Source organism: Andrographis paniculata, unplaced genomic scaffold (genome assembly GCF_009805555.1).
Source record: "Andrographis paniculata isolate CXL003 unplaced genomic scaffold, ASM980555v1 Contig49END, whole genome shotgun sequence".
In the NCBI taxonomy this organism is placed as follows: Eukaryota; Viridiplantae; Streptophyta; class Magnoliopsida; order Lamiales; family Acanthaceae; genus Andrographis; species Andrographis paniculata.
The window spans coordinates 231,675-258,390 of NW_026137583.1; the positions used below are offsets into that span (position 1 = coordinate 231,675).

The 26,716-nt window shown below is 35.9% G+C and overlaps 3 protein-coding genes and 1 pseudogene across 19 annotated transcripts; 3 read left to right on the forward strand and 1 right to left on the reverse strand.

Annotated features, from left to right (window-relative positions):
• The first annotated feature begins 4,263 nt into the window (after positions 1-4,263).
• LOC127252813 (uncharacterized) lies at positions 4,264-8,464 on the forward strand (annotated as a pseudogene).
• Positions 8,465-16,392: 7,928 nt separating this feature from the next.
• Positions 16,393-17,702, forward strand: LOC127252814 (uncharacterized mitochondrial protein AtMg00810-like). The gene is made up of 2 exons (XM_051277143.1): positions 16,393-17,571; positions 17,622-17,702. The coding sequence occupies exons 1-2, from the start codon at positions 16,393-16,395 to the stop codon at positions 17,700-17,702; spliced, it is 1,260 nt and encodes a 419-aa protein (XP_051133100.1).
• An 891-nt stretch (positions 17,703-18,593) lies between these two features.
• Positions 18,594-23,260, forward strand: LOC127252841 (serine/threonine protein phosphatase 2A 55 kDa regulatory subunit B beta isoform-like). Of its 12 annotated transcripts, XR_007839150.1 has the most exons (6): positions 18,594-19,295; positions 20,603-20,707; positions 20,800-20,877; positions 21,772-21,826; positions 22,725-22,864; positions 23,016-23,260. XR_007839150.1 is itself a non-coding variant. In XM_051277173.1 (5 exons), exons 1-5 carry the CDS (start codon positions 19,270-19,272, stop codon positions 22,740-22,742), a joined length of 282 nt encoding a protein of 93 aa, XP_051133130.1. In that variant the 5' UTR covers positions 18,594-19,269; the 3' UTR covers positions 22,743-23,260. The 12 variants fall into 12 exon arrangements, 4 of the variants coding, with proteins under 4 accessions (XP_051133130.1, XP_051133128.1, XP_051133129.1 ...); XR_007839152.1 differs by having other exon boundaries at positions 20,616-20,707; positions 21,493-21,826; positions 22,725-23,260; XR_007839151.1 differs by having other exon boundaries at positions 20,616-20,707; positions 22,725-23,260.
• Positions 23,261-24,058: 798 nt separating this feature from the next.
• LOC127252840 (peroxygenase-like) lies at positions 24,059-26,519 on the reverse strand. 6 transcript variants are annotated; one of them, XM_051277165.1, is made up of 7 exons: positions 26,304-26,519; positions 25,437-25,475; positions 25,112-25,261; positions 24,871-24,956; positions 24,686-24,780; positions 24,435-24,560; positions 24,059-24,333 (listed from the first exon to the last, which is right to left on the reverse strand). In XM_051277165.1, exons 1-7 carry the CDS (start codon positions 26,431-26,433, stop codon positions 24,150-24,152), a joined length of 810 nt encoding a protein of 269 aa, XP_051133122.1. In that variant the 5' UTR covers positions 26,434-26,519; the 3' UTR covers positions 24,059-24,149. The 6 variants fall into 6 exon arrangements, with proteins under 6 accessions (XP_051133122.1, XP_051133124.1, XP_051133125.1 ...); XM_051277167.1 differs by lacking the exon at positions 25,437-25,475 and adding an exon at positions 25,537-25,663 and having other exon boundaries at positions 26,304-26,449; XM_051277168.1 differs by lacking the exon at positions 25,437-25,475 and adding an exon at positions 25,537-25,669 and having other exon boundaries at positions 26,304-26,423.
• Between the last annotated feature and the right edge of the window lie 197 nt (positions 26,520-26,716).

The following is a 26,716-nucleotide window of genomic DNA, read 5'->3' on the forward strand; positions in this document are numbered from 1 at the left end:
CTGTTATAACGTTGATGGCTCAGAAATCCACACACATGCGCTAATCTCCATCTTTTTTTGGCACCAATAGGACAGGTACAACACAAGGACTTAGGCTTTCATGAATCCAACCTTTGCTCAGTAGATCCTCCCCTTGCCTTCGTATTTCTTTTACCTCATCCGGGTTGGCTCGATAGGCTGACCGATTAGGAATTGATGCTCCCAGGACAAAATCAATTTCGTGCTCGATTCCATGAGTGGGTGGTAAACTATGGGGTACTTTATCAGGAAAAACATCATCATACGCCTGCAAAAAGTTAGCAAAACTAGATGGAAGTTTGTTAGTCATTCATGGAAAAATAAGTAGGTTTAAAGTAATAGAAAAGAATGAACTCCATGTTCTAAACGTAAAGCTTCCTTCCTACCCATTAAAAGATTAGACCTCTCACTCTCGTGTTTAGGATTCCAGCTGGTTTCACCCTGAATCACTACACTTGTGTTTGATTTTTGAGTAGAACGGTAGAGTATTTGAGAGTGGCTAGGGTAGATGTATATATTGGTGAAGATGAAGATATGAGAGGTTGTGGGGCAGTTAGACTTTTTGAGAGAGTAGATGCACTTGCATGTGGATTACCTTTTGTTGCGGGTGATTCTAAGGAGAACTTCAAATTAGACTCCTCACATCGAGTTGATTCAACAACATAGCTCACCATCTTGTTGTCTTTCTTTTGGTTTCTTTTCTCTCTTGCTTCGGCGGAAAACTGCTTGTACAAGTATTATTTATCTTTATTTACTTTTCAAGGACTCAACGGCTTTAGAACTATAGTCCGTCCGGCATGTGTGAAAATATATCGATTACAACGGCCATCACGTACAGCTTCTTTGTCAAATTGTGATGGTCTCCCATAAAAAATATGACATGCTTGCATTGGAACTACATCGCATTTTACCTCATCCTTGTAACCTTGTAGTTCAATTCCATACAACACTTGTTTGGTGACGTTGATTTCCCAACAATTATTGAGCCACTGTAGTTTGTAAGGCATCTGGTGCAAATTCATTATCAAATTAAGTCTTTTCACTGCGAGGTCACTAATGACATTAGTACAACTACCACCGTCAATGATAAGACTACATACCTTAGTTGGAATCTTACACCTTCCATAGAATAAATTTTTTCGTTGTTCGGTATCTTCAACCTCCTTTAGAAGGATGGTAAGAGCTCGGAGAGTGACTAATGTCAAATTGGACTATGGTATTGATTCTCCAACTTTTTGGTCGTATGAATTTGCCTCATTCACCTCTTCAGTTTCTTATTTGGATTCGTACTCACCGAAGGTCATAAGAATCATAGTACGCTTGTTTGGACATTGATTTGCAAAATGTCTTCAGCCTTGGCATTTAAAGCATAACACATCTCGGCTACCGGTGGTGGTCTTTTGGGTGTTTTTTGGCAGATTAGGGTGCATCAAAACAACTCCGGTTACATCTTTTCCTTTGTTGATATGTTTTGGAAGCAGCGCTTTAGGCAACCCTACAATTGAAAAAGGTTTAAATGGATTACCTTGCATCTGCTTTGATTTTAGTTGCTTCTCCACCTTTATGGCCAAGTGTACCATATCATCGAGATTCATGTATTGGTACATCTCAATCGCATCAGTAATATCCTTTTGAAGCCCATTAAAAAATCTAGACATTGTTTGCTCCTGATCTTCACATATATGGGCTTGTAGAAGAAGTGTTTCAAGCTCTTTATAGTACTCCTCCACTAACCGGAACCCTTTTTGTATATTCTGCAATCTCCGGAATACTTCACGATGGCAAACAGGGGGAACAAACCTCTTTTGCATAAGTGTACCAAGTTCGATCCAAGTCCGCACTGAAGCCTCCCTATTTCTGCGGCGGTTGATGCTCAATTGGTCCCACCATGCAAGGGAATAATATAAAAACTCCATTATGGCCACATGGATGTTTTGTTGGTTAGTTAATTTTTGAACATCAAAGATTAGTTATAACCTTCGTTCCAATTGCAAAAATGCTTCAGGGTCAGATTTTCCTTAGAACGGTGGCACTTGAAACTCGATCGAGTTTGATAGCCTCATCTCCATCCCGTCGGTTATAGTTATTATGATGCCTAGGTCATTCCCAGTTTCCTTGAAACTCCTCATATCGGGTTCATCAAAGTTGTTTGCGGTAGGGGCCAGATGTTGCGTCTTGGCCTCAAATGCGGTTGAACATCATTTCACCTCTGAGCTTCAGGTAACGGTCGGATGTTCTCTTGTAACTTTTGTTGATTCTTTTACAGTTGATCCATCCTATTATTCATCAATTCCAATCCATAATGGTTAAGATTTTTAAACTCTTGTAGAATAGTATTGAGAAGACCTTGTACATCAACTTGTTGAGAATTTGATCATTAACCCCCTGCCATTAGAAAGAGAAGAAAGAAAAGAAAAAGAAACAACCTCAAAAGAACTCTCGTGTATCACTCCACAACTTATGTACCTCTCCGTATCGCAAAAAAGACTCAATTCAAATCGATGGAATTCTTCCAAAGACAATAACCAAAAAATCCAAAACAGTAGTGAAAGCAAAAGAAATATAAGTTCATAATGGAAGTAGAAGACAAATAATCCAAATAGGTTTATTTTTTTGGATAAAAGGAAAGATTATTTGAGAAATAGAAGTAAACAACAAATATCTTAAGAATTGATAATAAATTTTTTTCATTTTCTTTTGCCCATTTTTTTGTTTTTTTTTCCCGTGCCATCTGTTGATTAGCACGGACTTCTTCTTTTTTTTTTCAAACAAAACTTGACTGCGATCGACTCAAATTGATAGAAAACTTGAGCGTAAGGCTCTGATGCCAAATGACACGACCCAACCATGCATAATTATACCTAATGTATTTTTCTTACCCACAGAGTTCAATAGAACCAACGGATTAGGAATATGGATAAAAGAAAAGAGAATAGAGAAGAAAATATAGTGCAGAGAATGTGAACTAATATGGATGATAACCAACCACGAGAATAATTCTTGGACCTGAAATCAATCTATAGGCTAAAACACAAACAATAGGCTAAATTCCACTACAAATAATTGGAAGCCACGAACCGATGAAATCACTCCAAAGACCCGATTTGATACTCTAAATGCGAGGAAATCACTCTCTAACGCTAGAAAATTATAAAAGTGAAATTTGATTCAAGATGTAAAAAGTTCTCATTACAATGATAGGCAAGGACCTTATATAAAGGTCCTTGAGGAAAGTAAAAGACAACAAATAATAAATGAAACAAACCAAAAGGCAAGTCTAACTATAATAAAATAAATAATAAAGAAAGTTCTAGATATGGAATTATACTATATGAAAACTTATAATAAAAGGAAATATATATTAAGGTAACTTCTAGAAGCCTCTATAAGTGATGATGCTCTTTATAATCTTTCATAATTTGTAATTCTCTTGATAATCTTCCATAATTAGCAATTCTTTTGATCTTTCGATTTCGATTCTTGCGGATCTCATTGAAGAAGTGTCAAATGAGAGCTAAGTGATCTCCAAGAATCATCCTTAAATTGATTCACCATGAAAAATTGTCGGATCAACGCAGTGACGGATTCTTGAAACTGACGAGCTCGGCTTCGAGTGATGGATCCTACAAGCATTTGAATCCTTGAAAATTGGACATCCTCGTCAAGAAGGCAATTCGAAAATGCACCATTTGTTTATCTTCCAAGTCAACTCTCAACCTCATGGTTTCTATAAACCCCTCCTAATTCCTAAATCACCTTGGATAGATATTTCTATGGACTTTATCTTACGATTGCCTAGAAGTAGAGGTAGAAAAGACCCGATTTTTGTGGTTGTTGATCAATTTTCAAAGATGGCTCATTTTATACCATGCACTAAAACTACTGATGCCTCACATGTAGGAAATTTGTTTTTCAAAGAAGTTCTTAGATAGCATGGTATTTCAAAAACCATTGTTTCTGATCGTGACTCTAGATTTTTAAGTTACTTTTGGAAAACCTTGTGGGCTAAATTGGGCATAAAATTGCTATTTTCAATTTCATATCACCCACAAACGGATGGCCAACTAAATTCGTGAATAGAACTTTAGGTAGTTTACTGCGTACCTTAGTTCAAGAGCATTTGAAATCTTGGGAAGAACGTTACCACATGTTGAGTTTGCTTACAATCGTACCATTCATAGGGCTACAAATTATTCACCATTTGAAATTTTGTATGGCTTTAACCCACTGACACATCTTGATCTTATGCCATTACCTTGCAATGAGCAAACGAATCTTGATGGAAGGAAGAAAGCGGAATTTGTTCGGCAATTGCATGATGAAGTCCACACAAGACTCCAAAAGTCAACTGAGCAATACACAAAGCAAGCAAACAAAGATCGTAAGGAAGTTCAACTCCATCTGGATGACTGGGTTTGGTTGCATTTTCGTAAGGAATGCTTTCCCGAGATAAGAAAGTTGAAGTTAACACCATGTGGTGATGGCCCCTTCCATGTTATGGAGGAAGTGAATGACAATGCTTACCGCATCGAACTCCCAGGTGAGTACCAAGTCCATAGTACCTTTAGTGTTGCTTATTTGACTTTGTATAATGTAGGAGACGATGATGTTGTTTCGGAGAACAACAAACCTCCACTACCAAAAAAAGGTCTTTTGGTAACGGGCTAATATTCCGTAACAATAATCTCGTCACAAAAAGTGATTTATGTTACGATTTATGTCAAAACAAAAAAAAACGGACGGTGGTCAACCTTTTTTTTCTTTTGTTACAAAAATTTATCCGTACCAAATACAATTTTGACAAAAAGTTATCTTATATATATTTGTTACGTGGACCGACCGTAACAAAAAAAAATAAGTATTATAAATTAAAAAATTTCTGAAAATTAAATCTAAAAATAATTTAAAAAATAATTAAATACAAGCTTTTCATTACTTAATAAATTATTAAGGGAAGTTTTTTTAAATTAAAAGAAATTCAATATAAAACTTATTACTAAAAACAAAATTAAAAATAAAAAAGCGTCAATGCGCTTTTGTGTCTTGAGCCAACGTTTCATATACAATAAATCAAATCAAATTATTAAGTGTTTCTCTCCCTAGACGAATTTACAGAGAAGCCTCAGACTCGAGCCTCCGTTACCTCCACCCTCGCTCCGCCGTCGCCTCCACCTTCGCGCCGCCGTTGCTGGTGGAAGGCAACCCAAAATTCACCCTAAGCTAGCGACCTTCATCACCTAGGTTTCAAGGCGGTCGTTCGGGCTACGTTCTAGGGCGCAAATTTGACGGGTGAGTTAAAACGATTTGTTAATCCAACGTATTTGTGTGTTTGAGGATTTTTTATATAGTATAATACTCATCTACTTGATGTTCATTTGTTCGATTAAGTTTTTGTAATGTAGGTTTTTGGATTTAAAACCTAGGTTTTTCATTGACTGCGTAAAAATCGATTTTGTGGCTTTTGGATATCTTTATGGTTGAAATTATTTCATACCTAATTACACAAATGTAATGGGTATAGAAGAAGTGGTATCAGGGCTTCCTCAAGTTTTTGGAGGGAATTACTGTAATGTTTGAATTTTTGGAGAGGATTAGCAGGATTTGTTTTCCTGCGCTCTTGTCCTTCTCGCCGCCTTGTGACGGGGTTTGAATTTGTAACGGCACCTACCGGGATTGATTGTGTTGTGCACGCGGAGGAAGGGGACTCTCTTTTTGGCGAGGATTTTGAGAATTTCGAGGATTTGTCTGAAAGTAGTGATGATGAGGGGGAGTTTCTGGACCCGGAGCTTTGGAAGAATGTGGTGATGCTCAATTGTGATTCAACTGTGGATGGCGGTGTCTGTTATGTTTATTTGGTTGGAACGTCTCATCTTTCGAAGGAATCTTGCCAAAAAGTTGAAGCTGTGATTGATTTCTTGAAACCAGAGGTTGTTTTCCTGGAGTTATGCCCTACTCGTACATCTCTTTTTAAGGTTCCAACAATTGGAGAAATGGTGCCGATGTGGAAGAGAAACAGGAAACTTTTTGCCATTATTTACAACTTTTTTGCTCTTAAGCTTGCTACGAAACTGGAAGTTCAATGTGGGGATGAGTTTCACGTGGCATATGAAGAAGCAAAAAAGTATGGCGTTAAGGTTGTCCTTGGTGATCGACCTGTTCAGTACACATTACATAGAATATGGATGAAGATGCCTCTTAGGCACAAGATAAAATTGTTTTCCACCTTTATGTTTCAATTATTTTTCTCGCCAAGTTCTGAAGTGATCAATAAGAAGCTAAAGGAAATAGATAATGGTCACATGCCAACTATTCAAGAAGTAAGCAAGGAGTTTCCAACTATTATGGAAAATATTATCCACGAGCGCGACAAATATATGTCAATCAATTGACTTAGAGTTGCTCGTGAGCAAAATTCAGTGGTAGCAGTAGTCGGGAAGGGCCACCTGCATGGAATTGAGGAGAACTGGGAACAGGATATTGAAGTGAGCGTAGGAAAGCACGTGGAAAGCACGTGGTATTAGCTTGTTCATAGTGCAGAGCTTATTTAGATATGTTTAAGAAGTAGTTTTTTTTTTTTGTCTCAATCTACTCCCAACACCAGATTATTTTTTTACCCCTTTCAAACACTTGAGCTGCAATTGGGAAACTACAAGCTTGATATTCAAGTTGGTGAAAGTCGGTGGTGATGATTAATTGATTATCACAGCATTTAGCATGCAACGGACTACCACGTTCTTGGCTGTGGATGGCATTGCACTGCTCCAAACAATCATAAGTCCAAACAGATTTTTGAACTTCAGTTTTCTTATTGCCGAGGCATCTGATTTAAGCAAAGAGAGGAATTCATTATTACTTGTCTCTTTGAAATTTCCCGATCTTCATATAGAGAATGGAGTGCAACAAATATGAGGCCATACGGGCAAGGTCAATTGGTCAGCGCAAGATGGAAGAGAATGAGTTTGAAGCTGCTCCAAAGTTTGTTTTGAAAGCGCAAAACCTTTACCCAGGACAGTACTAGCCAGTTGTTAAGCATCTGTGATGTTCAGTGTTCAACTCAAAATAGATTAGGATCTGAAAAGGATTGGTATGGAATCCTTCAAGTTGAGAAGCTAGCTGATGAATCGAAGATCAAGACACAATATTGACGGTTGGCCCTCAATCTCCATCCCGACAAGAACCAATTTCCTGGAGCCGAGGGTGCTTTTAAGTTGATTTGTGAAGCGAATTCAAAGCTTTCAGATCCCTCGAAGAAATCTATATATAACAATAGTATTAGATTTTTAGTCAAATCTGGTTCTGTCAGTTCAGCTTATCAGCACAGAAATAGTGCTCAAAACAATGTTTCTAAGGATTTTAGAAATCAAAATCAAAATCAACCTGCTGCTTGCAGATAAAGGCCAAAGGCAAAGAACCCGATAGCCTGGAAATATGGATGGCATCCCGCACCAAGGGACAACACGCGAATAATGAAGAGACTGATGATATTTTGGTAACAACACTTATTTGTTAAGAGCAACACAGTTTTTTGTGTTTTCACCCTCATGTAATGTTATTACCTTTGTCTTCAAACTCATTGTATTATGCAGGAATATCTCAATTCTGAACTCAACAAAATCCCAACAGATCAGAGAACACCAGCCGTCCGTGAATCTTTATACCGATGAGCGCTTGCAGGGAAAAGAAAACAGCGAACGGCGGTTGATGTCGCAGCAACCTCTGCCCAAACCAAGACTCAATCTGCCAGCCATGTTGACAGTGAAGCCATGCAATCACAAATGGAGGAATTTCGCAATGGTATTGCTGAGATGAAGGCGGTCTTGTCTGAAATTAAAGCTATTAGAGATGAAGTGACTATGTACAAGGCATAAATTTCTTCGTGGACACCTTCCATTGGACCATCTCCAGAAGCCCCGGTAAGTATGGTAGATTCTATATGTAACGTGGGGGGAAAATATCGACTCTACTAGTTGATGTGAATCCAATGTCTATTATGAAGTGAACTACCCGGTTGGCTGGAAGGAGGGGCGAGTCAGCTGGCACTAGTTCACTTGAATTGATGACGGTTTGTGTTATTAATATGATTGATGTCTACAATAATGCCGTATATTGGTTTTATGGTAAATTTTAATTTGTTTCATGCTCTTAACACAAAGGAATGTTGATAATAGTAAGAAATGTTCTGGCGTAGATTGGGACACGTGTTCGTTTGCTCTCTCGAGGATTGGAGAAACGTGTGGTCGGCGAAGGAGTGATGCTAAGCCTCCCTACACCAGGTTCGTTTGCTCTTGATAAGTTGCCTTTTGATTGTGTAGTTGTACGGTGTGAAATGGACATAAAATGGATCATGTGTAAGACTGTTATATCTAGCATCTGGTTTTATTGTTGTAGGAGATGTCTATTTGCGTTTAAGGTAGTTGTATGGTTGAACGTTATTTGTAGGGCTTGATTGGTGGTTACTTGGTTGCTATTGGAGGCTGTGTTCATTTTTTTTTTTACTGAAGGATTGCCCATCTATTATCGTGGTGATTTATAATTATTAGTGTATGTGTAAGGGGAGTTGGCCCCTATGGTGCATGTTGTGTTATTTATTTTCATAATGTTCAAGGGTCAGCCTATTTTATTAGTGCTTTTCGAGTTTATTTGTTATTATACTTGTATTTAAGTTAGGGTCCCTAGATCAGGCTAAAGCGTAAGTTTTATTTTATTATATTCATCATCGTAACTAGCGCTCGTTCAACCTATTTATATAGGTGATACCCTAGCCATTGTTAAGGTGTATGTTACAGCTGTAATGGTCCCGGAGACCGCACTTATCCTCCCAACTAATGCAGGAGCGAAAATTCTCGGTGATGTACTCGACAGAGATAATATCGAGTGAATTTACCAGGATGTACGCAATATTTTATTTACGTTATTCTTTTGGAAATTAAATTACTTCAATTTCTGTAATAAATGCTTATATATTATTAAAAACACATTGCAGTTGGTTCGCCGCCCGTGATTGCAGCCTTCATGATTCTGCACTCGACTAGCTGGGTCATTCATAGTAGTGTTTAGGAGTTGCCCTTAAGATCATACTTCCGTATGATATCAGAATTACCTATTTACGTATTACTTTTTGGTTTTGCGTATCGTTATTTAGTAGGTTGTTATGTTGGTGTACGGATTGGTGTTTTGTTGGGATGTTTTGTTAGCACTGTTGACGACTAATATTTTATTTTTTGCTGGACTATGAACATCGTTGTATTGATGACCATGGTCATGTGTAGTATTTTGATGGATTTAGAAGTTTTTATGATAAGATTAAGTTTTAAATTATTTGTCTCGCGGATTAATAATATAGACAAATGGAATTTATTTATGGTGACAAAACTACTATTCCACACAGGGACGTCTTTTGTAGCGTATTTTTAGTTACAGACAGTGGCCGGTACAAATGGTAATGAATGGTTGCCTGAATTTTGTCATGACTTTTTGTTGCAGAGTAATTTCGTAACAAGCAACTTATTTGTTAGGGGGCAGTCCTTTCGTACTGTATTGTTGTTACGGACAAATCTTGTAACAAAAAGTTTTCTGACGAGATTAGACATTTGTAACACATTTGTTCATTCGGACATATGTCGTAACAAATATTTTTCCGACAGTATTCAACTTTTGTTCTGCAGTATTTGTGTCGGATATTTGTCGGTTCAAAAAAATGATTGATGTTTTTGTTACATACCAAAAAACGTAACAAATATAATTAACATGTGCTTATTTTAAGAGTTGACCACCTAATATTTGTTACGGATTTTGTTGCGACACGAACTTTTTGTACCGCGATTTTTCGTAGCGGTCATAATCCGTAACAAAGTCGACACAAAAAAGCGATTTTGCACGAAAAAAGGCTTTTAGTTACGAATATTTGATCGTTACAAAAAGACTTTTTTTTGGTAGTGCTCTTCAAGAAGGGGGGATGATGTGGACGTCCAAAAACATTCCGACGAACCACTTGGACCAATTACCCAAAGCCAAGATCTTAAACTTCAAGATCAATTGTTCGGCTTAATCCGAGAGCTGAAGATGAAGAATATAAACAAAGATGAAGCATGGAGACCTATCGGCTTGAGCTTAACGGTTATACAAATCAAAATAACTAAAGACATGTGATAATGTCATTGTTTACTTCATAAGCATTGACATCATTGCTCACATCACATGTGATGATGTCATTGTTTACATCACTCCTTGGGAATGTACTACCGTTAATTACAATCTTGAAAATATATTCTTTTAAGAATGTGTTATCAGTATTGTGATATTGGTAATATACTTTTGGGAACATGTAGCAATTATGTATACTGGAGTTGTTCTCCAAGGAAATGTGTTGCCAATTTAATTGTAGTAAGTGCTTTGTCCCCCTCCCCTTTGGCCTATATATAGTCTTTTGTATCCATTTTCATATCAAATTTTGTCATAATATATTTCTCTTCATTTGAAAACTTGTGTTTTTCGTTTGTAAATTCTTGCAGAGGAATTAAGCCTATCGATTTGTTCCTTTTCCATAGTTAGGATTTTGGATCTAAGATTAAATTCTTGAGGTTCTTAATCAACTAGGTTGGGTACCAAATTTATGTTCTATCTTATCTATTTTCTTTCTCGAATTTCTTACATTGATTAATGTTATTCTTCTTCAACCTGGAAAAAATATACGAACCACGCGGGTTACGTCACCATACTACCTATAGATTAGGTTTCCTTAATATTTATTTCTTTTTTACTAGCTTCGTTTTTAGATATTTTCTTATTTTATATTTCCTAGTTTAATTGTTGCCTTTTAATTTAATTTCTTATTTCATAATATTTCCTTTCCTCTATCCTCAAGGACCTCAATATAAAAAGGTCTTGTTTAACATTGTTAACACCACGATGATGTTTCTTATAAAATTTATTTGCTTTCAAGAGTTATTTTTGCTTGCTTGGTTATTCGAGATTGTGAGATGTAATCCTCGGTAATATTTCAAAATCGGGTTGTTTTCGAGTGATTCGAGACTGTTTGTCGCCTCTCAATCGGTGTTGGACCGCTTGTTGCGTCAACTCCATTCCTTGATTGGTTTGGAGATTTTGTGCTGCGTGCTGCCTAATTCTCACATGGTGCTCATCCGACCTACCATGTGGATCGAGAATCCATATTATCCTTCTTTATTTCTTGTTTGGTTTAAAGACTTTGTGTTGCGTTTTTCTTACTTCTCACGTGGTGCCTATCCGATCAACCTTGTGAATCAAGAAACCAAAGTATCATTCTATCCATATTCTTTAATCTCTATTCTTCCACCGAATTCCGCACCCTTCTATTTACTTTATTTCCTATGGTTTGCGAGTTACCGAATCCTTCGGTTACGTTTGCATCAATATCTAGATGGCACACTTAAGGGACCGCATATGTCCGAATGTATAAGTTCAAAAATGTTCTCATGGCGTGTGCGATTTGGTTGTCTAGTTGGCTTCCCTTGAAGACAAACTTCATAAGTGGGAAAATTGATCTTAGTCAAAGAACAAGAAAGCCTCTCTTGGCTAGTTTGTTCTTTCTTTCCTCACTTATTTATAATTTGTCCAAGTCTTGTATGCCAAGTGAAACAGGTTCAGCTATAAGGCATTTACTTGGACTTGCACAATCACAATTTATTACAAATAAACCATCACAATTATAACAAGAGCACAAAATTTCATTACCATAAGAGGTATCAAGTAAATTATGGTGAAAATTTAAGCACAAACCAAAACGCATTAGACTACAAACAAAGATTAAATTTCTCCGAATGACTGGTACATATAGGCAGTCATTCAAAATAAAAATCCGCCCGTTATTAAGAGAAACTTTACAAGCTCCCACCCCTTCCACTTCAAGCCACGCGTATGTTAGATGTGCATGATGAAATATGCATTTTAGATCCACGTGGAATCTTGTGATACTATAAAAAGAGACCTTTTATCTCTTACTATTTTGGTCTGTGGCTTATGAATCAATTACCCAAAAAGAGTTAGATGTGCATGATGAAATATGCATTTGAGTAGAAGTCGTGTATAATTATAGCCAGAATATTTACTTTATCTACAAGGCTCAATAGAACCAATGAATTCGTAGATGAAAAAAGGGAGACGAAAGAAGAAAGAATAGTGTAGAGAATGTGAATTAACATGAATAATAACTAATCACGAAAATAGTCTCGGACTTAAAATCAAAACCATAGGATAAAACACACAATAGGCTAAATTCCACTGCAAAATATTGAAAGCCACGAACATGAACTCGATTTGAGAGTTTAAATGCAAAAAAAAAAAAATCTAACACTAAATTAAATTTGATTTAAGATGCAAGTTGTCTAATTACAATGATATATAGACAATCACTTTATATAAAAATCCATGAGAAAAATAAAATATAACAAATAATAAAGAAACGAATCAAAAGATAGACAATTTTAGATTAAAATTACACTATGTAAAAATTTATAATAAAAAAATTAGATAATAAAGACAATTTTAGATTAAAATTACACTATGTAAAAATTTATAATAAAAAAATTAGATAATAAAGAAAATTTTAGATTAAAATTACACTATGTAAAAATTTATAATAAAAAAAATTCTCTGTTAAAAGCTAAATTTTAAATTTTTCGTAAATAATCTTTCATAAAAAACCATTCTCAATTTTCCTTAATTAATGATCCTCTTAACAATTTAATAATGATTCTCTTAATAATTTTTTATAATTACATTTAGCTTGATAATCTTTCATAATTAATAATTTCTTCTTTTGTTTATCTTGCGAATCCTTTTTCTCCAAGTGAAGGAATGTCTACTTTTATTTTCTTACGAATTTTATGAACATCTATTTTCCGATTGATTTTCGGACATTATTGTCAGAAAAAATAAATATTTACATTTACAGATACAACACAAACATAATAATACAAAAACAAAAAAAGAAGTTTCGTGTGGAGTAAACTTGACGCCTCCTCCAGATCCATCATACTTTATCATGTACACATATGTCAAGAATTGAAGAATAATGGAGCATTAGAAGTTGAATCCTACAAAATGAATTGGAACCGAGGGAAGGAAGAAGGTGAGAAAGAAGATGGAGGTTAGGAAATTGGGTTGTTTCATGGGGCTCTTGTGTATTATGTTTATTTTATTTGTAGCCCACTATCTATTCATTTAAGCCCAATTATAATAGTTTGTTAGAATTAGATTCTGTTTGTTATTTCTGTCAGAATCGTATGTATATAGTGATGTACTGTAAATGAATTTCATTTTGTGAGAAATACAAAAGATCATCTTCCCAAATTCTCTTCATGGTATCAGAGCTTTGAATTATCCTGGCATTACTTCGATCCTATTTCCCTTTCATCCTATCTGTGAGATTGTGATCTCAGTGTTTCAATGGCAACTGATTCCCCCATATCTGGTGCTTCATCAAACTTGACCCCTGGTAATACTGCTGCCTCATCAATGGCATATTTGGAACTCTCTCCTTCTGATCATCCAGGGATGAGTCTAGTGACCACATTACTCAATGACTCAAACTATTTGATTTGGAGCCGTGGCATATTGCGGTCACTTGCAGCTAAGGGCAAAGAAGGCTTCATTACTGGAGAAACTCAAAAGCCTAAGGAACCTGTGGCTGCAGCCATTTGGAGGAGAACTGATAACATGATTCTCCAGTGGATGCTCAACTCTATTTCACCACAGCTAACAGATGCTTTTGGTTATGTAAACTCAAGCCATGAACTGTGGAACATACTCAAAGAGAGATATGGGCAGTGCAATGGTCCTCTCATCTATCAACTAAAAAGGGAAATCTCAAATTTAACCCAAGGTAACATGAGTATAGCCTCTTACTTCACTAAAATTAAGAAGCTAAAGGATGAACTGTGTTCTTTGGCACCCATTCCTGAAGAAAGAAAGGAAGTTGAGGAGTACATTCATTGGCAGGATATAATGGACTTCCTTATGGGGCTGAATGACACATTTGATGCAGTTAGGACTCAAGTCCTCATGCAAGATCCCCTTCCTTCACTTAACAAAATCTATGGAATGCTCTGCAGTACTGAAAAACAACAAGAGATTCATGGCATTGTTCATGATACCAATCCAACTGTCCTCTTCAGCTCCCACAGGCCAACCCTCAAGCCTTTTGACAAGAAGAAAATTGACAAAAGAGGGCTGATGTGTGAGCACTGCAAGAAAACTGGGCACACTAAGGAGACATGTTTCAAATTACATGGAACTCCTGATTGGTTTAAGACAATTCAAGAGAAAAAGAAAAGAGAACACGGAGTTGGCTCTTCAAACTTGTATGCTGAGAGCGCACTCCAGATTGAAGAGGAGAAATTAACTAAAAATGCTGTTTGGAATTCTGGTGCACTCACAGAATTAATTCAAAAAGAGATTCAAAAGGCCTTTGACATAGTGAAATCATCTCTTGATCATCTCAATATGCTGGAGGTTGATCACTCAGGTAAAAGGTGATTAAATGTGCTTTCTGATATCAATATGACTTATTCTTGGATATTGGACTCTGGGGCAACATGTCATATTAGCAATAACCCCTTGCACTTTAAGTCCTTGAATATTTTGAAGAAACCTGTGAGGATACACTTGCCTAATGGATCAGTGCAAATTGCAACACATACAGGAAATATTATGTTGAATGATTCCATCATTCTGTATGATGCTTATCTCATCCCTGATTTCAAATATTGTCTCATATCAATGCCTAGATTATGTTTGGATTCTAATCTATCTGTGAGTTTCAGAGCTAATGAATGCTTGATTCAGGACCAGAGAAGTAAAACTGATGTTGGAAAGGGAAAACTCAATGGGAACTTATACCATCTACTGCGTGAGTCTTCTTTGAAGGTGCTCGCTGCAGAAAAGGAATTTCCTTGGCATCACAGACTAGGACATCCGTCCAATAAAGTGCTAATACACATGCCTTATGCTTCTAATTTTGCTGCAGTTAATAAACCTTGTGATACATGTCACTCTACTAAACAAAGGAAGTTGCCTTTTAATGAAAGTAATTCATATGCTTCATGTTGCTTTGACTTGCTTCACTTGGATATTTGGGGGCCATATAGTGTTCCTTCCTCTAATGGAAGTAGATATTTTTAACTGTGGTGGATGATCATAGCAGAGCAATTTGGACTTACTTAATGAAATCAAAGTCACAAGCACTGAAAATCTTTACTATTTTCCTAAAACTCGTTGAAAATCAGTTCAAAACTAAGGTAAGAAAGGTGAGAACAAACAATGGTGCAGAATATCTAAGTCAGTGTTTTCAGAACCTACTGCATGAAAATGGCATTATGCAGAAAAGACCTGTCCTTACAATCCACAACAAAATGGAAGGGTGGAAAGAAAGCACCAACATCTCTTGACTATAATGAGATCATTGTTAATGCATTCTAATTTGCCTACATCTTTTTGGGGGGAAGCACTTTTGACAGCAACATATCTTATAAATCTTCTTCCTACTCCAGTGATCGAGTGGAAATGTCCCTATCAAGTGCTGCATGGCACACAACCAAATATAGACCACTCGAGAGTTTTTGGATGTCTTTGTTTTGCCCTGAATACTGATCCTTACAGGTCAAAGCTTGGGAAGAGAGCAGTAAAATGCATACTTGTGGGATATGAGCAAGGATCAAAGGGTTATAGAGTCTTGGACATCGAAAGAAATAAGGTTCTAATTACTAGGGATGCCATCTTCTATGAGGATGTCTTCCCTGGTTTTGAAGATAGATCTGGCTGCAACCTTGAGATGCCACAATGTCATACACTGTCTACTGTGGGAGAGAACCAAAGTGTCCCTCACACACCTAATAATTTGTCATCAGGCATAAATATTGAAAACACAGAGGCAACACAAGGGAACAGCCCGCTGACTGCATCAATTCCCACTGATGACTCAAATGTGGGGGATTTCCAAAATATTGATGAAAACTACGTACCACCAGCATCTCTCGGTCTCAGTCCTACACAAACTACTTCAGATGAGTTTGATAGACCTCATAGAGCCAAAAGAAAGCCATGCTTGATGAAAGATTATGTCTGTTCTCATGACACTCCCGAAGATGCAGGTGAAGAACCTCTTACTTATATTGAAGCTGCAGAAAAATCACATTGGGTTGAGGCAATGAATGAGGAAATTAAGGCCCTTGAAGCTAATGAGACATGGGAATTAACCAGTCTACCACACGGAATGAAAGCAATTGGATGAAAATGGATATTCAGAACAAAAAGAAATAAGGATGGAACCATCAACAGGTATAATGCTAGGCTTGTTGCAAAGGGATACTTACAAGTTCATGGAGTTGATTTTGACGAATGTTTTGCACCTGTGGCCAAAAGGTCACTGTAAGATTGGTTTTAGCAGTTGCAGTTGCAAGAGGATGGAGAATTCAACAAATTGATGTGAATAATGCTTTCTTACATGGAGCTTTGGAGGAAGAACTATATCTCAAGCCACCACCTGGTTACTCTGCTACTTCAGATCAAGTGTGTAGATTAAAGAAGTCTCTCTATGGACTCAAACAGGCACCACGTGTGTGGTATAAAACTCTTGCTAATAAGGTCTTACAGTTTGGTTTTGAAAAATCCCCCCATGATCATTGTCTGTTCTTCAAGTATATTGGTGCAGAAATTTTGGTTTTAACTGTTTATGTGGATGACATCCTGCTGACAGGATCCTCACCAAAACTCATGGATGAAGTCAAACTATATCTTCACCAAGCTTTTACAATCAAGGATTTTGGAGAGGCCAACTATTTTCTTGGATTGGAAATAAAATTACTACCAGATGTGATGATTTTGACTCAAAGGCAGTATATCTTTGATATCCTTGATGATATGAATATGCTAGAAACCAAATCTACAGCCACTCCTTTGCCTACTGGTTTGAAGCTCTCTGCTAAAGATGGTGAACCTCTTGCTGATGCATCAAGGTACCGTAGATTAATTGGAAGGTTGCTGTATTTGAACTTCTCTAGACCGGATGTAACTTTTGCCACACAGCAATTGAGTCAATTCACGAGTGAACCTACTATCACTCATTGGAGGGCAGCAACACACTTACTAAGATATCTTAAGGGAACCATGAATCACAGCTTGGCATTTGATTCAACATCTTCATTGCAGTTGGAAGCCTATTGTGATGCAGATTGGGGCACATGCCCTGACTCAAGAAAATCTATCACTGATTATTGTGTGTTCCTTGGATCTAATCTTATCTCTTTGAAAGCTAAGAAGCAGTCTACAGTAAGCATCTCATCAACAGAAGCCGAGTATAGGAGTATGAGCACAACAACAAGCGAACTGCTTTGGATTTCCTATCTTCTGAATTCATTGAAGGTGACTGTGTCACAACCTATTCCATTGCACTGTGACAACTTATCAGCACTACATATAGCTCGTAATCCGGTGTTCCATGAAAGAACAAAACACATTGAGATTGCATGCCATTTTGTCACACATCATGTCTTGACTGGTTTCATATCTTTGGTTCATGTTAGAAGCAAATCTCAAATTGCTGACATATTCACTAAGAACTTATGCAGTCCAATGTTCAAAAATTTGCACTCCAAGCTGTGCATGATCACGCTTGGTTCGAGAAGAGGGTGTCAAGAATTGAAGAATAATGGAGCATTAGAAGCTGAATCCTACAAAATCATTACAAAAAAAATGGTCATTTGTAGTGAAATCTTAGTCGCTACAATTTTCTTGCTACAAAAGCTATTTTTTGTTTCAGATATTACCGTAACAAATGGTATTTTTGGTATGGTCAACACATATTCTTTTGTTGCGGTATATTTCCGTTACAACTACAATAATTTTATTTTAAATTTCAAAATAAATCTAAAATAATATATCATATTTACATATATATGTATGTCATATATAATACATACATAATACTTACATATTAATATATACAAATTAAATACTTATATATTAATATATACAAATTAAAATTGAGGTAATTATATATTTAAAAATAATAAAATTTCAAAATAAATCTAAAATAATCTAAAATAATATATCATATTAATTTACATATATATGTATGTCATATATAATACATACATAATACTTATATATTAATATATACAAATTAAATACTTATATATTAATATATACAAATTAAAATTAAAATAATTATTTATTTTAAAATAATAAAATTTCAAAATAAATTTAAAATAATTTAGAATAATATATCATATTAATTTACATATATATGTATGTCATATATAATACATACATAACACTTATATATTAAAACATACAAATTAAATACTTATATATTAAAATATACAACTTAAAATTAAAATAATTATTTATTTTAAAATAATAAAATTTCAAAATAAATCTAAAATAATCTAGAATAATATATCATATTAATTTACATATATATGTATGTCATATATAATACATAAATAACACTTATATATTGAAATATACAAATTAAAATTAAAATAATTATTTATTTTAAATTAAAAGTATTATAAAAATAAAAAAACTCTACCATAACCCTAAGCAGCAATCGTGCGCCGCAGCCCCCTTCGTCTTCTTTCGTTTTCTTTTTCTTTGTGGATCTTCTGGTTCGTCTTATTCTTCTTCGTGGTCGTCTTTTTCTTCGTGTTTTTCTTCACCGACTGGCTGTCCACCGCCCTACACCCCTGAACCTCGCACCGCCTCGCACCGCCTCACTGTCTTCGGCCGTCGACCGCGTTCCACTGCTGCCCGCAGACGTCCACTGCAAAAAAAAAGAGCCAATTAGCGAAGGATTTTGTTCACCAATTTTATTTCGCTCGCAGATAGGACAAGTAGATTTTCAAATCCATCGCTATTAGGAAGGGATTTTGGAAAAAGATTTAAATTTCCTCTACAAATTATTTTTTCATTTTAGGCAAAAACTAAAATAAATATATCCTAAACCTGGTCCAATATCCCCCTCCAATTCCAACCGATTCTGCCCTCACGGATCTGCTCGCCCTCGTCGACCATCTGCTCTGCCGGGCGCCGCTTCAAGGCAGCCTAAAAACAACCAGAGCTTGGCAATCATCTCTTGTGTGGTTGATTTTCACCTGAGCGCAGAAGTTTGAGGGAAACAACCGCTTTCGCATCCTACGCTGCACAAGGGTACAGCTTCATCGCTTCTGCGTTAGGCGTCGATCTAGGCACTCCCCGCCTCTGTAAACGCTATTGATGCCTAGGAATCCAAGGATAAGCAGGTACTTAATTGATGCTTCCATTTTGGTAATTCTGATTGATCTGTGAATTGCGATGATTTATATAGGGTTTTAACGGAGGGTTTGGGGAAAAAAGAAGAAACTATTGGAACTTCTTGAAATATTTTTAACTATCCATCCAACATTAGAATTAGAAACACAAATTGCTCATGATGAGCAAAATCAATCAAACAGAAGTGTTTTTATTTTTTATTTTTTTCTTTTAACTTTAAGGCACAATTAGATTAGCTGAATTATTCAATTTTATAGAGGAAATTACAATTTATTTGCCTAAGAAAAATAAGTACACTTTTGTAATGAAAAGAATGTTTAGACTGGAAGATAAAATAAGTAAGATGGTAAGATGTTTTATGCTTTTCATTGTGTTACAACATGTTAAGATGTAACTGCTATTTTGATGAAGATTCTAGGATTAAATTAGTGTAAAATCAATATAATTGTTAGAAATATTAGTTTAGATCATAAAAAAACTGTATTATGAGTAGACAAAATTGTTTTGCATCCTGGTTTCATCATTCAATGAATAAGATTTCAGATGATGATGCACTTATATTAATGGATGTAGTTATCCTCCAAAATTGCAGGTGAAAAATGATATTTATATATATATACCTATCATTTTGTTCATTCTATGATCAACAGAAGCATGGGTTGATTAATTATACTTTATGTCGCTGATGTTTCATGTATTCATATAATTTGGAAGTGATTGATTCATTTATGCAGTGCATAATGAATCACGAGAACTCTTAGATAAGTTTCTTAAGGTTGCTAGTTCTGATACCGAAACTGTTCTTCATTATAATTCATACAAAAATTCAAGGTTGGGCTCCTTAGCTTTCAGAATTATGTACCTAGTTTGAATTACAAAAATTCAAGTTGATAGTACTTATTTTTAAACCAAACACTAATTATTTCTTTATTCCTTCATAATATTATTCGAGGTGTCAAATAATTATGGTGTTGTACCACAAATCTGTTATGCTTAAGATTTTGTCAGTAGTATTTGTGGTACATGGTGGGCTATTCGACTATATCTTCTCAAATTCAAACTCCTAAAGTCATTCATGAGACTAATTCCTCATGAGGTGTTGTGCAAATGCATGGTAATTAATTTTGGAAGTATATTAGTAAATAATGATAACCTTCAATATGCTTTATACTATTAAGAAACCTAACTATGAACCAAATTAGATAAGAGGTTAAGGACACACATCTTGGATCTGCATGTTTAAGTTTTATAACTAACTATTTTGTAACTGCAATATTATATGTGGAAAATAATATAGCGGTAATGTCCAGCCATGTGACCTGTATGAAAATGACTCTGTTTTATACAAATTTGAGTGCTACTTAAGTGGTGACTGCCAGCGAGTGGCCACAAGTTCATATAGGTATTTTTTTGTCACATTTCTTCCTGATCTAATCTTCACTAATTCTTTCCATCTCCATCCCTGAACAAACAATTTGTTCTGTCCAATTTCAGCAATTTGTTCTGCGTATTTGGTTGTTCTCCCAGAAGACCCGAAGCAAGAACATTGGAAGAAAGCAAAAATCCAGTGAGGTAATTAATTCACTATATTAAAATCTTCTATTCAACAATTTGCTTGATACCCAACACTGACTTACCAACATATATCATAATATCAAAAAAATATATAATGAATGCAAGAGTTTATGATAAGTAAAGTTAGGGTGAACTTGCAAACCATGGATTCTTGTTGGTTTATTATTGTTATGATTGTGTTTTAACATGTTATTGAGAACTTCTGAGTTCAGTCATTCTTAGAGATAACAACCAGTTAAACTATATGGTAGTCTGTCCTTTCCTACATATAAAAATTGTAGGTAGCAAAAACATCTTCATAAATGGGCCAATTCAACTACTTATATGCATTTAATTTAGTGAGATCTCTAAGGATTCCACAAGCATTTTTTTTTAGTTCTTGTTAAATGTTCAATGGTGGTTCAAAATTTCAAAATGTTACTCTTTATGATATCGGGTTGGCATACCCCAAGAACTGGTGTAGCATGCATGTGAGATTAATTATGTAAAATTAGTTCCGAGCATCGAAGAAGAATGCATGTTGAATTTCATAATTTTGTAAGTGGGAAGTTTGTTCATGGCATGTCAACTTGTTCCTGAAGCACATGATTAGCATAAAATTTATTTTTACAGGTACAATTTACTATATAGTTGGTGGAGGCAGAACACATATATAAGTTTATATATATGTCTGTGTATTGTTTGTATGAATTAATATTGCAATCAGAAAAGGGGAGGGTTGGGTACATCAACCACAAGAATTACTTGGAATATAAGGTTTGGGGACCACCTCCAAATTTAAATCCAACTGCCACCACATCAATTGCATATCTCGTGTATTAATTAGTTTTGAATTGTACCATTTGGGGCGAGTCATGTCGTTTCATACTCACATGTTTTGCATTGTTCTAGCCGCACAGATGGAAGGTCAGAGACCCCGGGGACTGATGTCCTTACCCCGTTGACGGTTAGTAATTTTTCGTTGCTAATTTTATTTGTACTTGTTAACTGAATCACCTTTTAGATAATAACATCCACTACTAATACATCACCACCACCTTCGAGAACATGCATGTAGATTATATGATTGACATTTGATAACGATTTTCATGTAGATCAGGTCTCGTATTCTTCTCATATCTCGTGGTTTGGAAAAACGCATTGTTGGTGAGGGGGTGTTGCTATCCGACCCTACCCCTAGTTTGTTGTCAACCTAGTTATATTATCTATATGAAATCGGTTTTGGTTGCAGCCATTTTGAGTAAAGCATATTCTATGGTTATTAGTTAGTCAAAATACTAATACATGATATAGTGACAATGCAATTTATATGGAACTGTAATTGGGTGGTTGTTTGCTCTGTATGACCTTGTTGGGTAGCATATAAATCTATAATTAAATATTTTTGTAGGCTGATGGGTAAATTGATTTTTTTTCCCCAAACCACTTTGATTTTTTATGTAACTTATGTTTTAGATATTTGGATACATTAACAGTACCCAATTAATTGTTGTTTTTAAATTGGTACATGTTTAAGTTGGTTGTTTAAACAAACAGCTTTTCACATGTATCAAATAAATTGATCACGTTGCTGGTTGTTTTATACTTGTGGGGTTGTACAGATGTTGGTCCAGATGTCATCAAGATAGGATCCATGCTATAATTATAATTATACTAATCTATATTTTACAATTTTGATTACGCTGTTGTATGGATGGTTAAATTAGGTGATCATCTCCGACCTTTTCTCTTACGTATGCTATAATGTTTTAGTTAATATCTTACATATTTTATATTGATTATGTAAAACGTGAGTCTTATTTTCTTTCCGATGATTTGCGCATGTTTTCTTTATATGTCCATAGGTGACATTGTTGAAATAGTAAGGGTTTTTGTTACATCTGCTACTGTTCCGGAGGCTGCACTTATTCTACGGACAACTTCCGGAGCACAAACACTCGGTGAGGTTGTCCGCGCCGAGCCAATCGACTGGACATTTAAAGATGTACGCAACCACATTTAGAAGATTTTCTAATGGATTACAACTTAATCATCTCACAAATAAATTCTTATATAATTTTGCACAATGTTGGCAACTTGTTCGTCGCCCGTAACTACGGTGTACGGCCACTTTGACGGTGCATGGGGCGTTGCAGCATGGCACGTGATTCTATGATGATTGACGTTTGTTTGTGGATTGATGCTAATTGAGTCCTTTATGTTGGTTGAACTTGCTGTCTCTGCTCATTTTGTGTTTTTGTTGCTACGTTTGCCATATATGTTAGGCTACATTGCGAAATATTTATGTTTCCACACAGTGCGTACTTGCTACAACTTATGGTGATACAGAATTGCTGTAATATTTTCATATTTTGTAATATCATTTGGCAGTATTTTCTCACATCGTACAGGTTTTTCGGTCCCGAAACCATTTTTTTTAAGTTATTATTGAAAAAATAAGGAAATTTTTTTCAATACAATAAATTGGTCGTTACAAATAAAGGTACAAAAAATATTAACCAAGTTTCTGAAAACCACCTATTGTAACGAATTACTACCGTAACAAAAGCCGTTACAAGTGGATAAGCGTTTATTGTAACGATTATTTTATAACGGTAAATGGCTGCTACAAATAAATCGAAAGTACAGTGATAGCGTTACAAACACTGTTACAATAAACGCGTTGATCACCCATTTTTTGTTGCGGAAAAAATCGGTACAGAAACTTTTTGTAACTCGAGTATATGCACCGGTCAAAATCCGGTACAAAATCGTTACAAATAGCTTTTTGTACCAAAAAATAGCCATTGAACCGCTAAAAATGGAACCGCTACCAATGACCATTTTTTTGGTAGTGAATGAATTGAAACCGAAGGAAAGAAGAAGGTGAGAAAGAAGATGGAGGTTAGGACATTGGGTTGTTTGGTGAGGCTCTTGTGTATTATTATGTTTATTTTATTTGTAGCCCACTATTTATTCATTTAAGTCCAATTATAATAATTTGTTAGAATTAGATTCTCTTTCTTATTTCTGTGTATGTATATAGTGATGTACATTAAATGAATTTCATTTTGTGAGAAATACAAAAGATCATCTTCCCAAATTCTCTTCAACATATTCTTACTTATAAAAAAAAAAAAAAAAAAAAGAAAAAGAAGAAGAAGAAATAAATAAAATTCTCGTGTGAGCAGAGCAGAGGTCTTTCTGACGATTTTGAACGCTATTTATTCATATTCATAGAGAGACAGCTTGGGTACACATTTCTTTTCTCCTGCGTTCTCACTGTAAAATTAATATTCATATTGAGAGACAAGATCTATATGTTGTTGATGGTTTTTGCTCTCCCTCTGCATCTTGGCACAGTACTCAAACAAGCTCCCATCAAAGCAACGTCGGACTGCCTCCTTTGATAGGCATCCGTCCTGATCCCACGCCAAAACGTACAGCATGCCCCACTCCATTTTGCTTGCCACCCTGCTACCGCAAACACACACACACATATATATATATATATATATCAATCAATCTGAAATGTCCAGCATGCATTTGGGTTCCATTAAATTTCCACGACGCACCAGCCAAAGAGGTCTAGTGCTTCCCTATTGGCTTCAGTCATGTTCCACAGCTCCCGCAGTGTAAGCTTGTCTGGAAATGTTTGCGCATGCTTGCTGAATAAGTTCTCGAAATTCGCCAGCATGTACCTGAATATGGAATTCAAATAGCAATCTTGAGAATGCATTCTGAATTCAAGTATAAGGTACCACCACCACAATTCACAGCACTTCAGTTCAGGAGTAGACTAGAGTGTACATACATACATACTTACCTTCCTTCGTTATCGTAGATTCCAGTGTCGCTTCCGTGCTTTGCCTTGTGTATATTGTAGAGGTATACTGGGAAAAATGGAGAAAGAATCCAACTCTGTCATAATATATACAACTAGTTATCAGCAACAAGTCAGAGGAAGGCTGGGGAGACGAGACTGGACAGGGCAACAAGTAACAAACTTACAGGTTGAGTGGGAATACTCAACCCCACATTGATGACAAGGGCAATAATAAGAGAAGCAACCATATTGAAACCAATTTGGCGAAGTCCTGCAAAGCAATATCACGCCCACCAACATGGCTTTATGTATGCATAGGCATAGCTATGACAGGTATGATCTGCCTGAGACTTTACTACAATTGCCAACCAGGCTGCTCCAAATTCTGGAATCAAGTAAAATATATCCTTATGATATGGTATTTACCTGCATATGTTTCCCATGGATAGATGATCCCATTACCATCCTGATCAAAGAAGGCACAATGCTGCTGCAATACGCTCAAGTCATTATGCATATGGCCTGGGGTTCCATTAGGGTGGTCCATATCCGGTGCAATCAAAGCTCGAGCCATATCTGAATTAATTGCAACCGTATGAGTCAAATCTAGATGATCTACGTATCGATACAACCAGAAATGAACCACCAAGCTGTCTGATTTGGGCTTGTTCACTTTTGTAGATGTAGATATATATCGTGTTAATAGTGTATATTAAATTTTTATAATAATATTTATAAAAAATGGTTTTACCTGAACAAACTTTTTGTATCAAGCTTTTAGTACGGCCAGCTTGCAAATAGAAATGTTGTGCAATTTAATTAGATTAATTCTAGATTCTGAAAAACCTCACATATCAAAATATTTGAAAGATCATTCACTGATTCCGTCCACATCTGTATGGCTGTATGTATGGTATGCTCAAACACCATCACCATGTTGGCACCGGATCCATCGTAATGACCCAGACCCATTGAGCCCTGCCACTCAAACCGAATATATATATATATATATATTTATTTATCACACATATATCTATACGCAGGCCATTCCGATGCTAGGGATCCAGTGCCGTAATCCACCAAACAAATCCAAAGGTCTAGTAGATAGATATATAGATAAATATAGGCTTTCCATCCATTATACGAATTGGGAGTTGGGACACCACAGAATTCAATACTAACCCAAGTCGACAGATTGAAGAAGATAACCATCAATAATCAGCATAAAGGTGAATAGCATCAGTTTGCTTGGTAGCAAATAAGTCATCAATTTCATGCTGAATTAGGCACTGACAGGACACCGAAATCTCAATACAAACAGAGAAATAGTATGAACAGTAGGATAACAAGAATGAAAATGGGGAAATGATTTAATGCTGCATCACTTTGAATCCCGACTGTAGGTGAATAATAATCATCTTTAAGACAAAATCCAAGCTCGTACATCAATGACCTTCATATCTAAATTACTGTTACGAGCAAACAACTTAGTCAAGGAAAGTAGCCCCCTGGACGAGGAGATAATTCACCCTGTAAATAACCAAAACATAGAGGCCCCCAAAATACATAAAATTCGATCATCATTGCACAAGAGAGAAGATGGATTTCAACAACTTACAGGGTTTTGGAATTGAAGTTTCCAAGTCAGTCCGCACCGGCCGCTTGATGGTCTCAGGAGCAAGCGGCGCCTGCGTTGCTAAGTGAACATTTTTCTCCACTCCAACTCCAAGAGCCACGCTCTTCTCCATGTTCGCGCCCTCAAGAAATTACCTGTGTACGCCACGCACAACCAAACCCCTTCGAGGAGACAACAAAATGGAATTCGTCAACAGGAAAAGCCATATAATCTATTTATAGGTATGTGATATGTTTTTATATAAAAGAAAAAAAACAAAAAAAAAAACCACGTGCTAGGTGCGTGGCAAACATGCAAACTTTGCACTGCACAGACGGCGGCCTCACTTGACACGTATTCTGACTTACACAAGAATTTTATCTTTTTACTTCGATTTATTGAGGAAAGTAATTAAA

Excerpts from the sequence above, each read along its gene's own strand:
- LOC127252814 (XM_051277143.1), top strand. The coding sequence starts at position 16,393 with ATGTTTTGCACCTGTGGCCAAAAGGTCACTGTAAGATTGGTTTTAGCA. Across the intron at positions 17,572-17,621 it reads GTTTCATATCTTTGGTTCAT|TCCAATGTTCAAAAATTTGC; the intron begins GTTAGAAGCAAA and ends GAACTTATGCAG.
- LOC127252841 (XM_051277171.1), top strand. The coding sequence starts at position 19,270 with ATGCCTAGGAATCCAAGGATAAGCAG. Across the intron at positions 19,296-20,602 it reads AGGAATCCAAGGATAAGCAG|CGGTAATGTCCAGCCATGTG; the intron begins GTACTTAATTGA and ends AAAATAATATAG. Across the intron at positions 21,827-21,974 it reads ATGTCCTTACCCCGTTGACG|ATCAGGTCTCGTATTCTTCT; the intron begins GTTAGTAATTTT and ends ATTTTCATGTAG.
- LOC127252840 (XM_051277165.1), bottom strand. The coding sequence starts at position 26,433 with ATGGAGAAGAGCGTGGCTCTTGGAGTTGGAGTGGAGAAAAATGTTCAC. Across the intron at positions 24,561-24,685 it reads ATCTACGATAACGAAGGAAG|GTACATGCTGGCGAATTTCG; the intron begins GTAAGTATGTAT and ends TTCCATATTCAG. Across the intron at positions 24,334-24,434 it reads GCACTAGACCTCTTTGGCTG|GGTGGCAAGCAAAATGGAGT; the intron begins GTGCGTCGTGGA and ends TTGCGGTAGCAG.